General features: G+C 35.6%; 1 protein-coding gene across 1 annotated transcript in view; it reads right to left on the reverse strand.

Annotated features, from left to right (window-relative positions):
• SERINC1 (serine incorporator 1) overlaps positions 1–16,709 on the reverse strand; it is a 36,180-nt gene that overhangs the window by 5,970 nt on the left and 13,501 nt on the right. Inside the window, exons 2-5 of the mRNA XM_047857939.1 lie at positions 13,448–13,609; positions 10,187–10,356; positions 1,891–1,970; positions 1,517–1,654 (exon numbers count right to left, since the gene is read on the reverse strand). Of these exons, the coding sequence (XP_047713895.1) occupies positions 1,517–1,654; positions 1,891–1,970; positions 10,187–10,356; positions 13,448–13,609 (550 nt within the window). The remainder of the gene's footprint in view (positions 1–1,516; positions 1,655–1,890; positions 1,971–10,186; positions 10,357–13,447; positions 13,610–16,709) is intronic.

A 16,709-nucleotide genomic window follows, 5' to 3' on the forward strand; every position in this document is an offset into this window, starting at 1 on the left:
CTTTTTACTCTAAAATGTATTTTAAGCAACTAACATTGTCAGCATTATGCAGGCTATAAAAGCAGGGAAGAATATTATTTCTGAACTTTATCACAGAAAATTTTATAGTCTTCACATATATAGCTCACTATAGTATTTTCAAGGACATTAAGTTAGTAACAGACTAAGTATTTTATTAATAGTAATATCTCCACTACAAACACATTCACATACATTAGTCATTATTTTCAAAATACAGAAAAATAAAAGGAAAATTACTTAACCATAATTGTTCAGTTACAAATGACACTGAGAAACAAAACTTTCATTGCTAATGCTAAGCCCACAAAACAAGGCTTTCCCATATTAATATCTTTAAACATTTTTTATTATGTAAGATTAATAAGACAACCTAGTTTCTCCTTTGTAAATTAAAACATACACAGTGTGTTTTTGTGCTATTGTGTGTGCTCCATATACACAGGTGTTTATGTAGATGTGCCAGATGGGGATCCACCCAACAAATATTTATTGAATGCCTACAAAGTTCCAAGCACTGGTGGAGCAGGGAACAAAACAGAAACTCTTGCATTAAATTTGAACTAAAGAATGGGGTGTTCTAGAACACTGAATTTTCCAAATAACTGAAGCTTATTTCTTTGAATACTAAACTCTTTGTTTTAACCACCGAGATCAAATACCACAAACTGTGTGAGAGAAATATTAGGCTAGCAGATACAATGATACAGCTTTCACTCCAAATTAAAATATTTAGCTGAAACTCAGATCACTTCACATAAAATTTTAGATTTATGACTTCTCTTTAAAGAAATCAGAAAAAAATTAAGCAATACTGAGTTCACGTTTCCATAAGGTAACGATTGTATGAAACTGAGCAGCATCTATGCATTTTAGGGAGGGTCTTCATCATAGTCCCTACTATTTGCACAAGCATTGACTGACTATACACTTAACCTGGTTTTCTTCCCTCAGTTTTTGATCCGTGTTTTGCAGTATAACCGTAGGACCCAAGATCATCATTTTAAATAAATACACATTAATCACACTACTACAAGAATCCCCTTAGGTGGATCTTTCCACTTACATAAAATGAAATTTTCTAGAGTCGCTTTTTATATTTTTTCTGCATGCTGATGTTTATGCCTTATGCTACTGTTTATTTCTAGCAGCCCTAATCCCTTTGATATTTTATCTACCTGTAGTTCCTGTAGAACAGGAAACTAGGCTGTAAAAGGTACATACTGCCAGCAGTAGCCTTTGCAACATCTATTTTAGCCATTCAGGGTATCTTGGTTTATTTCCTGATTTTTAAGTATGTTCCTAGAGCAGATTCACTAAAAGTTCTCTCAGTAAGTTGCTGATACAGTGTGATTCAGTGCCACTCACAGACTCCTGAAGTAAGTATCTCTTCACAAAAATCTTCATAAAAATCTTGATTTCCCTGTAGTCTACATATGTGCTCTTATCTTCAAAGTTCAACTATCCTGAAGATGTGCTATAAAAGACAAAAGCTTACCTGCATACCAACATCTTGAGTTCCCTTCTTCCATTTTTTCAACCCATGATTCATTCCACGAATGGGCAAAATCAATAAGTAAGACTAGCTGTATGAGGATGAAGCAAAAAGCACCTGCCATGCCTACATAAAACCACACTGAAAGAAAAAAAAAAGTATACAAACGAGCAGCCGGTTCACTTTTTATCACTTCATTTTCACAATCACAATAAACAAAAGGATAAATAATATTTTACACAAATGCCTTTTGTCAACTGGAAAAAAAAAAAAAATGGAAAGAAGTAGTGTTACAGTTCCAGGCAACAGTTATTAAAGTTTCTTTACAGAACATCAACATCACACAATTAAAAAAAAGAAAAAACAAAAACTGTTACCAGTTGTAAAAGTTCCTTCTGGAATGAAGAAAGCCCCAATAATAATTGCAATTGCTGCGGCAAATTTAAAGAACCAAAATCTAAAAGAAATAGAAATATAGTTTATTAATAAATAATCACTCAACAAAGAGTTTCATATATGAAATCTTTTTTAAGAGCATCTGAAAAAAATAGTTTATGTGACTGTTTAGGATAGTTTTAAGATAGATTTGTAACTAATTCATTATGAGAAAATGAGAATATTCTATTTCACAGGTTCACTTTTAATAATGAATGGATATAATGCTAAGTGAAATAAGTCAGAACCACAACTACGATATGATTTCACTCCTCTGGAATTTAAAGAACACAAACTAACAAAAAAAGACAAATAAAAAACCAGACTTTAAATACAGAGAACAAACTGGTGGTTGCTAGAGGGCAAATGGGTAAAATAGATAAAAGGGATTAAGAGTACCCTTATCTTGATGAGTGCTGAGAAATACCTAGAATTGTTAAATCATACTGTACACCTGAAACTAATGTTAACACCGTACATTAATTATACTTGAATAAAAAAATTAAAAGAATGGGATATGTGAAAGTATAAAGTCTACTGTACAAATGAATAGGTCTTATAAATACATGATAAATGCTCCATCTGGTTTTAAAAAACCCAGCTTTTAGAACATCAGCCTCTTGATGACATAGCAAGTCCTTATTTTTTGTTCTCCTGCTTTGAACAAATCAATAAGGCAGGCATCCATCCATGAACAAAAGTGCTACTATGGCAGTGGTGGGATCCAGAAACATGCCAAGACCAAGGAAGAGTCTTGTGCACCTGTGCATTTGATAATAGGCAGACACACTATGGTATAGGCTACAAAATTAATAAACTTCTCCAATCCCTCCAAGCTTTTCCCAGTTGGGGAAAACCTAGAGTGCTGATATGGGCAAATACCTATGAATGAGAAACAATTTATAAAAGTCTAGCCCTACTGTGGGAAGATTCCCACATGGCCTGAGTGTGTGTGTGTGTGTGTGTGTGTGTGTGTGTGTGTGTGTGTGTGTTGGGGTGGGAGGGAGAGGAGTTTCAGTGCAAGAGAGAGGGGAAGAACTTTGCCAGCATTGCCCCTATACCATGGTAATACAGTATGGACGCTGGCAGCAACCTCTCCCATGGGGGAAAATGAGAGCTGTGAGTGACCAGCTACCTCAACTCTGTGTGACAATTCTGGAGAAACCATTTCTCTCCAGAAGCACCCAGATTACTGAGGCAAACTCCATGACTAAGGGGAGGGAGAAGATGGAGAGAGAGGTGGATATTAAAAAGAATTACAGGAACACAGTTTCTGCCAATTACACTCAGGACTTAAGCAGGAAATCTGCTCACAAGCCTCTGGGAGATCCTCAGCCAAGAATCTCTGCTGGCTGGCTGGCTAAGTGGGACCCTAAACACCCAGGGTGCTAAACCCACACCTCCCACTCTGCAGCCAGCTCTTTGTGTGCACTCCTGAGTGCAAGAGCAAGAGAGGATGCGATAATGAGAGTGCTCTGAGAAAAACACCATGATCTGTAGGCAAGGGAGAAACTACAAATGAGCTGTAGTGCCATCATCTGGAAAACAAAACAAAAAATTTCTGGTAGCCAGCAAGGTGAGTTTTAAGAACCATGGAAGACATAAAAGCTTAAGATCTTCCACAAAAGTGAGCAAGAAGTGTGCAAGTGTATAAAAGAAATGTGCAGCAAGTGTATAAACACGAGGTCAAAGAGAACCCCAGATATATATAACAGGATCAAGAAGAGTATACCCCATCGAAAGCAACCAGTATAAACTTGAGATGTCTCCTACTTCAAATGCGAAAGCAACCAACACAAAACTACAGGAAACATGAAAAATCAAGAAAACATTCCATTACCAAAAGACAATAATCCAACAAGTAAGCTGAAAGGCATGGAATCTTGCAATCTAGTGGATAAAGAATCAAAATAGCTATTTTGAGGAAACTCAACAAGCTACAAGAAAACACAGAAAGATAAATTCAGGGGAAAGAAATACATGAACAAAACAAGAAATTTAGGAGAGCCAGAAGTCATAAAAAATAATCAAATTCTGGAGCCAAAGAAAGATGAAAGAAATGAAAACTGCAATAGCACTTGCAGCAGGGTAGATCAAGGACAGAATAAGCGACCTGGAGAACAAAAATTTTGAAATAACCCAATAGGAGTGAACAGAGGAGAAAAGAATAAAAAAGAGCAAAGCCCATGAGATCTATAGTATCCAAATATTAGAATAATCAGCGTTCCAGAGATGAGAGAAGGGAAAAAGTTTATTTGAATAATAATGGAGAACTTCTCAAACCTGGGAAATATACAACCGAGTTCACAACTCTAATAGATTATGCTATTATCTCAATGCAAAAGACCTTCTCTAAGACATGAACTGTCAAAGGTGGAAGATAATCCTAAAAGCAGCCAGAGAAAAAATGATCATAATCCACAAAGGAACTCCCACTAAGCTATCTGGATTTCTCAGCAGAAATGCTACAGGCCAGGAAGGAGGGGAATGACACATTCTAAGTTTTCAGAGAAAAAAACTTCCAGCCAAGAATACTCGATCTACCAGTCATTCTTCAGATTTGAAAAATAAATACTTTCTCAGATAAATAAAAGCTAAATTCACCACCACTAGACTTTCCTTGCAAAAAAATGGTGAAAGTTCAAGCTTAAATGAAAAGATGCTAATTAGTGACATGAAAACATATATAAGTATACAATAAACTGGTGAAGACTAATGCACAGTAAGATTCAGAAAACTCTAATTCTATAATAGGATGGTATGTTAACTATAAATGTTAAAAAAAATTATTAAAAAAACTATAGCCACTCTATTAATATACAATCTAAAAAGTAAACTGACATCAAAAATATAAAAGGGAGGAGTAAATGGGTAGAGCTTTTGTATACAATTGAAGTTATGTTGCTATCAGCTTAAGATGGGCTTTTATCTCTAAGATGTTTATGTAAATCTCATAGTAAACACAAAGCAAAAACCTAGAGTAGACACACAAAAGATAAAAAGGGAAACAAAGCATACCACCAGGAATACCAATTTACAAAAGTAGGCAGAAATGGAGGGAAAAGAATGGAAATACAGTACAACCAGAGAGCATTGTATAAGGTAGCATTACATATCAATAATTGTCCTAAACATGTATGTACTAAATTCACCAATCAAAAGGCATGCTTTGGCTAGATGGATTAAAAAACCAGACCCAACTATATGCTGGATACAAGATTCACATCAGATTCAAGGACACTCATGGGCTCAAAATAAAGGGATAGTAAAGGATACTCCACGCAACTGGGAAGCAAAAGAAAGTGGGAGTGGTAGCATACCTACATCAGACAAAATAAACTTTAAGCCAAAGAAGGTAACAAGAGACAAAGGTGGCCATTATATAATGATAGAGGGACCAATTCAATTCTCTAAGAAGATGTAACAACCATATATACACTACACTACACTACACTACACTACACTACACTACACACACACACACCCAACATCAGAATAAATATATTAAGCAAATACAGATTTTAAGACAGAAATGGACAATAAAATAATAGTAGGAGACTTTAATATCCCACACTTTCAGCAGTGGATAAATCCTCTAGACAGCAAATCCACAAGGAAATGCTGGATTTGAACAATACATTAGGCCAAATGGACCTAACACATTCATAGAACATTCCATCCAACAGCAAAAGAACACACATTCTCAAGTGCACAGGGAACATTCTCCAGAGTGAACTGATCATAGGATAGGGTTCAAAAGTCTTTTCAAACTTAAGAAGACTGAAATCATTCCAAGTATCTTTTCCATCTGTAAGAGCATGAAACTAGAAATCAACAAGAGGAAGCCTGGAAAATTTACAAGCATGTGGAAACGAAACAACACACCCCTGTGAAACCAAGGGATTAAAGAAGAAATCAAAAAATACCTAAAAACAAATGAAAACAGAAACACATAATAAAATGTATGAGACACTGCAAAAGCAGTTCTGAGGGGAAGTACATAGTGATAAATGTACATATTAAGAAAACACATCTTTAACAACCGTAACTGTACACCTCAAGGACTAATAAAAAAAGAACTAAGGCCAAAGTTAGCAGAAGGAAGGAAATAAAGATCAAAGTGGAAACAGATACAGAACAGGAAAAACAAACAAACAAACCAAAAAAACCCCTGACAAACCTTTAGCTAGACTAAGAAAAAAGAGAGAATACTCAAAATCAGAAACAAAAGAGGCATTACAACTGATACTACATAAATACATATGTTTGTAAGAGACTGCTATAAAGAATTACATGCCAACAAACTGGATAACCAGAAGAAATGGATAAATTCTTAAAAACACAACCTATCAAGACTGAATTAAAAAGAAACAAAATCTGAACAGACCAATAGCAAGTAAAGGGACTGAATCAGTAATCAAAAACCTCCCAACCCAGAACAGCCCAGTATCTGAGGATTTCACTGGTCAATTCTAACAAACTTTTAAAGAGGAATTAATGCCAATCCTTCTCAAACTCTTCCAAATTACTGAAGAGGAATGGATACTTCCAAATTCATTTTACCAGGCCAGCATTACCCTGATGCCAAAGCTAGGAAAGGACACTACAAGAAAACTATGGGCTAACTTCCCTGATGAATACAGATGCAAAAATTCTCAACAAAATGTTAGCAAACCAAATCCGACCATACATTAGAAGGTCTGTAGCACCATGAGCAAATGGAATTTATCCTTGGGATGCAAGGATGGTTCAATATATGCAAACTAACAAATGTGATAACTGAATGAAAAATAAAAATCATATGACAATCTCAGTAGATGCAGAAAAGCATTTCACAAAATATGAAAAACATCCTTTCAAGCTGAAAACCCTCAACAAATTGGGCTACAAAGAAACATACCTCAACAAATAAAGGTCATAAACAACAGATCCACAGATAACATCATACTCAACCAAGAAAACCTTTCCTCTATATTTAGCAACAAGACAAGGGTGCTAACTCTCACCACTCTTATTCAACATAGTACTAGAAATTCTACCTAGAGCAATTAGGTAAAACAAAGAAATAAAAAGCAGCCAAACTGGGAAGGAAAAAATAAAATTGTCTTTTATTTGCAGATGGTATGATCTTATATATAGAAAATCCTAAACACTCAACCAAAAACCCTGTTGGAATGAATCAACAAATTCAGTAAAGTTGCAGAATACAAAATCAACACACAGAAATCAGTTACATTTTGATACATTAACAACAAAATACCTGAAAAGTAAAGAAAACTATCCTATTCATAATGGCATCAAAAATAATAAAATGCTTAGGAATAAATCTAGCCAAAGAAGCATAAGATCTATGCAACGAAAACTACAAGACTTTGATAAAAGAAACTGAAGACACAATAAAAGAGAAAGATATTCATGTTTATGGATCTGAAGAACATTGTTAAAATGTTTGCACTACTCAAGGCCATCTATGGATTCAATACAATCCTTATGAAAGTTTCAATGGCATTTTTCTCAGAAATAGGAAAAAAAATCCTAAATTTTGTACAAAAATCACAAAAAGACCCCAAAATGGCCAGAATAATCATGTGAAACAAAGTTAGAAATATCACAGGTACAGATTTTAAACTGTACCACAAAGCTACAGTATTCAAAATAGTATGTTACTGGCATAAAAAGACACATAGGCCAACGGAATATAACAGAGAGCCTAGAAATAAATCCTTGCACGTGTGATCAACTACTATTTGATGAAGACGTCAAAATCAATGGAGAAAGGACAGTCTCTTTTATGGGAAAACTGTATAACCACATGCAGAAAAATGAACCTGGACCTCTATCTTACACAACTCACAAAAATTAAACTAGAAATGGATTAAAGAATGAAATATTGGAGTGCCTGGGTGGCTCAGTCAGTTAAGTGTTCGACTTCGGCTCAGGTCATGATCTCATGATCCGTGAGTTTGAGCTCTGCACAGGGCTCTGTGCTGACAGCTCAGAGCCTGGAGCCTCCTTCAGATTCTTTCTCCCTCTCTGTACCTGCCCTGCTCACACTCTGTCTCTCTCTCAAAAATAAACATTATATAAAAAAAAAAAAAGAATGAAATATTAAGACTTGACATTGTAGAACATACTAGGAAGATTCTGATACTAGGAAGATTAAAATAGGGAAGAAACCCCTTAACACTGGTCTTGGCAATGAGTTTTTAGATGATAAGATACAAGAAGCATAAGCAACAAGAGTAAAATCAAACAAGTGAGACTACAAACTAAAAATCTTCCTCTGCACAGCAAAAAAACAATCAACAAAAAGGCAACCTACAAAACAGAATATATGTGCAAACCATATACTGGATAAGGAGTTAGTATCCAACATATATAAAAAAACCTCACACAACTCAATAATGAAAAACAACCCAATTAAAAAATGGGCAGAGGAACTCAGATTTTCCAAAGACGACAAATGGCTAACAGGTGTATGAGAAGGTGCTCAGTATCACTAATCATCTGGGAAATGTAATCAAAACCATTATGAGATAGCACCTCACACCTGTTAGGATGAAAGGGGTATCATCATCAAGACAAGAAATAAGTGTCGAGAACGATGTGGTGAAAGGGAACCTTGAGCACTGTTCGTGGGAATGTAAACTAGTTCAGCCACTATGAACAGGAGTATAAAGTTTCCTCAAAAAATTAAAAATAGAAACTACCATAAGATCCAGCAATTCCCTTCTAGTTATACATCCAAAGGACGTAAAAACAGGATACCAAAAAGATACCTGCACTCCCATGTTTACTACTGCAGCTTTATTCACAATAGGCAAGATATGAAAACAACTTAAGTGCTTGTCAATGAATGAAGAAACAGTGGTATAGATGTAAAATGGAATATTATATAGCCCTGAGGAAAAAAGCAAATCCCATCATCTGCAACAACATATATGAAGCTTGAAGGCATTATGCTAAGTGAGATAAGCCAGACAAGGAAAGACAAATACTGTATGGTATCACTTACTCGTATGTGGAATCTGAAAAAAACCGAACTTGTAAAAAACAGAACAGAATGGTGGTTACCAGGGTATGGGGTGTATGTGTGTGGGTGGGCATTGGGAGAGGCCCATGAAGGGGAACAAACCTGCAAACACTAAATAAGTCCTGGAGATGGAATGCACAGCATGGTGACTATAAGTAGCAATACTGCATTACAGACTTCAATGTTGCTAACTGTTCTCATCAAAAGAAATAATAACTGTGACATGACTGAAGTCCTGGCTAACCCTACAAAGGTAATCATAATGCAATATACAAATGTATGAAATCAACACTTTGTATAGGCTAAACCTATACAATGTTATATGTCAACTTTATCTCAAAAAGAAACATGTGTAACAAAGATGATTCTAAGAGTGCTATGTGCATGCTACTTTGACAAGAGTATTATCTCAGGGAATGGTTGTCACAGCCATTCTGAGATACATTTTGAGAAGTGTTTAAAAACACATTAAGTAAATATAGTGGTAGGAGTGCAAATAAATACCAATAACTACAAGGACAAAATAAACAAAATAATTCAACCTGTCACAGCACATTTTTTCATTAATATTTATATTACACTTGCTCATCCTTCCTGTTTTTGGTAGCATATGTTAATAAACAACAACAGATACTCAAAAAAAGTGTGTTTTTTTTTTTTTAACTTATGGAGAGAAAAGGACAGATAAAATTAAAAACATTCAAATTAAGTACCAGAAGCGATGCTCTACATTAAGGGAGATTAATAAAAGGGATCCTGAAGTTCCTTTCTGGATGGTCTAGTATAACCAACCATTTAAACAATCAATCACCCTATTTAGGATTAAAGTTTTTCATTTTGGTTGCACTGTAGGTCTAGGGAACTAAGTTCAGTTTCACATAATAAGACTGGTCTACCAAAAGGTTAAAGCAGAAGTGGGAGTAAGTTCCTCCTTATTAATAACAGATATAGATCCTCTTTTTATAATGAAACTATAAAGCAACCTGCATCAAAGATTATACCAATAAACAATCCAAGGCTACTATCTAATATTAGTATTTCTAAAGTCTGACATTCTCTAGTAGAGACCAGAAGATATTCTTACCTGGTCATTCATGAATAACAAAATAATTCTGCAAGTTGTGTAATTTATTTTACAGTTTCTTTAGACAGATTCAAAAGTACTGAGACTGCACAGATTTTCATATTATTATTGAAAAACATACCCATTATGCACTGCAGCTCTAGGATCACTGCTGCTCTTCACTTTGATCATTAGCAGAGAGAGGAGAAGATAGAACATAGCCAAACCAAAGCACAGACGGTACACAGCTTTATAGCCAACCAGAATATTACAAGGAACAATGCCTTTCTCATTTTCACAAAATCCAGGAATCTAGAAAAACAAGAGTTTATGATCTAGAATTTTAAGTAAAAATGAAAACTCTATGTAATCAAATAGTTTAAGGTTTAAAAAACTGAAGTTTGCTTGACAGTTTATGCTGAATATGTAATCAAGGTTAAATCTGGAAAATTTTCATCAGTAGACATTTAACCGTTTTTACTTTATATAAGCCCAAGATAAACTATGAATGCCAATCCTACATTGGATGCTTATTCTGACTTGCAGACTTATTCTAAATTTTCTAAAACTTGCATTCCCCCAGGGGCGCCTGGGTGGCTCAGTCGGTTAAGCGTCTGACTTCAGCTCAGGTCATGATCTCGCCGTCTGTGGGTTCGAGTCCTGTGTCAGGCTCTGTGCTGACAGCTTGGAGCCTGGAGCCTGCTTCGGATTCTGTGTCTCCTTCTCTCTCCGCCTCTTCCCTATTCACTCGTTCTCTCTCTCAAAAATAAATAAATGTTAAAAACAAACAAAAAAATCTTGCATTCTCCTGTGATATATTGAATTACACCAGTAAGAGAAGAATACAATCAATAAAAGCTGAAGGCAATTACAGAGTAACTAAGTTAGTTCCTAAATACTGAAGAGAACACTGATAGCTTCTCAAAGCCAATGAGACCTAAATACATTTTGAGTTTTGGTCTCTTATTCTACAAGTATTATTTCTGGTAACAAATGGATTTGCATTAACAGTATAATAGCTGGCACTGATTTTACTTTGTAACTTAGAATTGTGAAAGACTAATGGCCATTTCAAAGTCACACTGGAATCAGAATACAAAAAAAATCTTAAGTGAAATAAATGGGAGTTCTCAGAACTACATGCACTATTCATATGCATGGGAATGAATTATTCCCTCTAGAAAATGTTAAAGCAAACCAATATGCCAAAATATAACTGTTAATTTGTGCCTTTAAAACCAAGAACTTAAAAATATTTAAGCTAATGGAAGCACTACTTCCTTTTGCTAGTCTCTACACAATCTGTAAGCCCTTTCTTGGTGCCACTTAAATCTCACCTTGCTAACCCAGTTTGAGCCTTATGGCAATATATACTTACCAACAGTCACTTGCAACATGTACTCAACTAGGCTAATTATCCCATTCCCTTATACAGGACACCACCTGGCAAATTCCCATAATTAAATGAATTCAACCACCTATATTAGGTTAAGAAGGTTCAGTAACAACCCCCAAATATCACTGGCTTAAAACAGCAAAGTTATAGTTCTTGCTCATGTACATAAATGGTCATGTACATAAATGTACATGTACATAAATGGTCATGGTAGTCACTTCAGGAGCCCAGGCTGTTGAAGAAGCCACCATTTCAAATGAGGTACATGTTGACAAGAAAAAAAAAAAAAAAAAAAAAAAGGAAATCAGTAAGTAGAGGCCAAGGTGTATTTCTTCTACTCACCACTCACTGATCAGTACTAGAGACATGGCCCTACATATCACAAAGCACTCCAGAAAATGCAAATCTTTGATGACCTTCATAAAGCAGAGAAGGAAAAATATCTGGTATTAAGTATTAACATCCACCAACTAAACTATTTATTACCACAGTCAACTGGATCTATGACAAAATCATACAGATATGTGTTTTGCTTATACCCAGGACTTGAGTAACATTAACTGGTCATCCACATCTACCATGTACAATGCTAGTTACTTTCATAATCATAATAATTTCATTTCCCAAACTTTCACCATCTTTCCTTACCCAAATGCCAACCTCAAGTAGACACTATGCTTTAAAATGGAGGTCATCTGCCATACTCTCTCTCAACCTCAAATTCTGCATGGTCACTCATCTTGTCTTGGTGGAAAGCTAACCTCTAAACCTTCTCTGGATCACCTTATCTCTCTCTCATACAGATTAGATCTCTTATCGCTGACTCATCTCAAAATACACATGAATAATTCTCATCCTAAAAATCCTTTCCTTAACTCAGCTGACCTCTGAGACTGCCACCTTTATTAGAAAACTCCTCGAATCAGCAGTTTATAGCTATTAGACACATTTCCTCATGGCTTTACAATTCTCCTCTCACTACTCTGATCCCAGCACTCTGAAGAAATTGCTTTTTCAAGACACTAATCATGGACTGGGTGTCAAATACTTTCCTCCTCAGGCCTATACAACAGGGCGTACACTTGGTTCACCTTTTTTCATTGTTCCTTCTGAGGTTCCCTTTTCGCTAACCAACCCCTTTCACTAAGAGCTTTTGTCGAAGTTAGTCTGCTCCCTTTGAATGGTCTTCAGCATATGCTACCATGGTTGGTTTTAACTTTCATCTCTATTCCCAAAACACCTCTAGCTATTTCTTTTTTGTTACACACAATGTTTTCTACTTCCCACGGGATACACAAACACACACTCTCACTCACGTATGTAGTACAGTAACAAGTCAGTGTTTTACAAATTAAATAATTGTATTTTCCTCATCTTTCACAACCTGAGTTCCTGAAAAAAAATTTTTTTAAGTACACTTTTTATTTTTTTTCCTAGGTTAACAATAACAGTTTCCTCCTAGTTGTCCAGAATCAGAACCTGAATATTATGTGTGATTCTACCCCTGCCAGTATTTAAATCCCAATTCAGTTAATTCTGTATTCAGAAAAACTATCACTGGCTCTCTATATAGTTCTTGATTATACCATTAAAAAAGCCTCCACATTTAACTGCCTAACTTCGAATTATCAATCTGCCAAAAGCATACATATTCTGCGCGACAAGCTCTTTATCCCCATTCTGCTTCCTATTTTTCAGTCTCTGCATAGAGAAGTTCTACTCATTCTTAGAATGTCCCTTTTTCCATGACACCCACTGAGTTCTGACATTTAACTGGTTATAATTACTTATTTCTCCTTATTACCACAGCACATTTTCTGTACCACCATCACAGACCTTAATCTGTCTTGTATTGTCTGTCTTTCCTAAAAGACTATGAAGATTGCTAAAATTGGGAATTACACATTATCTTACTTTGTACATTATTCTGTTTTGAACATGAAAATCAGTTTACACATACACATGCTACAGGTTCAGTTAATCACTTAAACAAACAAAAAAACTAACCTTGTTCAGTTGTTCTTCCATTCCTGGTATCAACATTACACAAGCTACACACACTCCAACAAGCAAGAAAAGTGCATAGATCAATCTAGTTACAGTAGAGTTGTTTCCACTAGGACAGCATCGACACAGCAAACAAGGGGCACTGCCACATAAACACGGTATCTGGGAAAAAGAATATTAAAAATCAGTACAGTTTAAAATGATACGGTGAAAATTTATGTTCCATCCACTCAAAAGAGAAAAAGACTGAAGTTAAAGTGATTACCAAAGAACAAAAGGATTTGGGTCACATAAAATTATCCATGAACTATAAAACTCAGTCATTTCTGTGTAAAGTTAGACCCAAGTCAAAACATAAAAGTGCTTGACCTCGGGAACCTGGATGGCTCAGTTGGTTAAGTGTCCAACTCTTGATTTTGGCTCAGATCATGATCTCAGTTAGTGAGTTAGAGCACCGCACTGGGCTCCATGCGGTCAGTGCAGGGCCTGCTTGGGTTCTCAACTCTCTCCCTCCTTCCTGCCCCTCCCCTGTTTACAGGCTCTCTCACTCTCAAAATAAATAAATAAATAAATAAACTTAAAAAAATTTTTTAAGTGTTTGACCTCCAAATCAATCAAAATAAATGAGTTAAAAAAACAAGGGGAAAAAAATCAGCAGACAAGAATTTAACAAAAACAAAATATTCATGATTACATGCCCATCTCTGGCTCCCATCTTAGCCCAGATATATTGGTGAATTCACAAAATCCTGAGACCTCTCAAATACCCCAGAAGAGAAAAAGAAGTGAACTGGCATCCTTATCTTTTTCCCTCTTCTGGAAAGGAAGTGGTGATAGTGAAAACAATGAAAACTCAGGCTAACTTTCTCCAGTGGAACTGCACCTAAACTAGTTGTATACCCGAGAGGAACACTGGTAAGGGTATTTACCAGTATTTCAGAAGAGGAAAGTGTAAGTATGCTCATAAGAACTCACCATAACCTAGGCTAGCTCCACCATACTGTCAGACTTCAGGAAGTTGGACAGACTATGATATTCCAGACTGACAGCCACAGCTCTAGGGGAAAAGTCTCAGAAACCATGGGAAGGGAGTATGGTAGAAATCAAGACACACTAGAGCAACCAATATAAGGTAGGAACAAAGCCATTTATAGTAAGCTTAAGTAAGACAAGTAAAAATCATCGTTAACTATGCAAACATACTCTAACAAAAAATAAAAATAAATAAATAAGCACATCCCTCAGGGGGAAGGGAAAAAAGGGGTGGTGGTGAGAAGACATTTTAAGAATTCAGTCTGAAACAAAACTCAGTAAGAAAAAGAAATCCTGTACAAGTGCTTCACCTGAACAATAAAAGAATAAAAAGCAAATGAAAAGAACTCAAAAATGAAACGGGAAAAGAACAAAATAAGATAAAAAGGAGCTTGCAGAGTTAAGCAAAGAAATAAGAGAAAATAAAACTTAAAGAATAATTAACTGTCAAGGAACAAAACAGACACACCTGAAAATTAAATTACTAACAGAAAAAAAGCTTGAGTTAACTACTATAAACTTAGATAAAAATGGAGTCAACAGTGACTAGACTTTACCCTACTGCCTTAATGGAAAAAATTAAAACAATGGTTTTCAGACAATGAACAATAGGCAATACAGGACAGTAATTCCTGACAGGAAACAATGTGAGCTCCATGATTAACCTATCTTTCTGCCTGGGAGAGCTTCTAGTGAAGGGAGAGGAATCCAAGCAGAGGCTAGCAGTCCACCTGAACTGAGAAGACTGAGTTGGGAGCAGGAACAGAGTTGAAGTTGAGTTTATAGAGCAGAATCATGAAGAGAAGAAAGCTACAGAGTGAGCTCTTGAAATCTGTAGAGGCTTCAACTTGAATCTGTAGTAGAGTACTGATCAGTGCATTCATTTGAATAAATTACTAAAGGAGAAGAGTTGGTATTCCCACTAGCCACAGTGGAAAACCTTGTAATGCAGAAGACACTAAGTTATACAGGCTTTTACTTAGAAGGGAGAAAACAAAACAAAACAAAACAAAAAAATCAGCCATAAGACTAAAAGCTGCTCCAGTCTCACTTGACAAAGTGTAAAGAAAACATTAAGAAAAATTTTCAAGTAACTCAACTATGTCCAAGAACAAAACCCAAAAATATTTTCGTTTTAGAATACAAGTATGTCCACCTCCATCAAGGTAAAATTTACAATGTCTGACATCTAATAAAAAGTTGATAGCTATGCAAGAAAGCAGGAAAATACAGTCTTTAATGAGAAAAAAATCAAAATCCACCTGGAAATAACAAAGATGGCTGAATTATAAATAACAGCATAAAGATATTATTTTAATTATATTTCATATGCTCAAGAGTGAAAAAAAAATCAGCATGTTAAGAAAAGACATGAAAGATAATTTAAAAGATCTATACCAAACTTGTAGAAATGAAAAATAAAGTAACCAAACCAAAAAATACTAAGACACTGCAAAAAAGATGAACAAATCTGAAGACAGAATAAATGAGACAAAAACACTAGGATAAAAATGAACAGAGCATTGTAAGATAGCTTCAGGCAGTCTAATGTAAGTGAAATTAGAGTTTTTGAAGGAGAAGTGAAACTTCTGAAATAATTGTCAAAATGCTCCCAAATTGAATCAAGATTATAAATGCACAGATCCAAGAAGCTTAATGAAATTCTAGAAAAATAGGGGTGCTTTGGGTGGTTCTTTATTCGGCTCATGTCATGACTTCATGGTCTGTGGGATCAAGCCCCACATGGGGCTGTGTGCGGACAGCGTGGAGCCTGCTTGGAATTTTCTCCCTCTCTTTCTGCCCCTCCCCACTCACATGTGCTCTCTCTAAAATAAAAAAAAAATTATAGGAAAATAAACACGATGGAAACCACACTAACTCATATCATAATCAAACTGTTCAAACCATAAAAAAATCTTTAAAAAGCAGGCAGAGGGGCGCCTGGGTGGCTCAGTCGGTTAAGTATCTGACTTCGGCTCAGGTCTGTGAGTTCGAGCCCCGCATCGGGCTCTGTGCTGACAGCTCAGAGCCTGGAGCCCATTTCAGATTCTGTGTCTCCCTCTCTCTCTGCCCCTCCCCTGCTCATGCTTTGTCTCTCTCGGTCTCAAAAATAAACAAACATTAAAAAAAAAAAAATTAAAAAAAGAAAAAAAAAAGAAAAAAAAAGGAGGCAGAAAAATTAAGCCATATTATATAGAAACAAAGATCTCAATTCTAGTAAAAAGAATTG

This window comes from Prionailurus viverrinus, chromosome B2 (genome assembly GCF_022837055.1).
Source record: "Prionailurus viverrinus isolate Anna chromosome B2, UM_Priviv_1.0, whole genome shotgun sequence".
In the NCBI taxonomy this organism is placed as follows: Eukaryota; Metazoa; Chordata; class Mammalia; order Carnivora; family Felidae; genus Prionailurus; species Prionailurus viverrinus.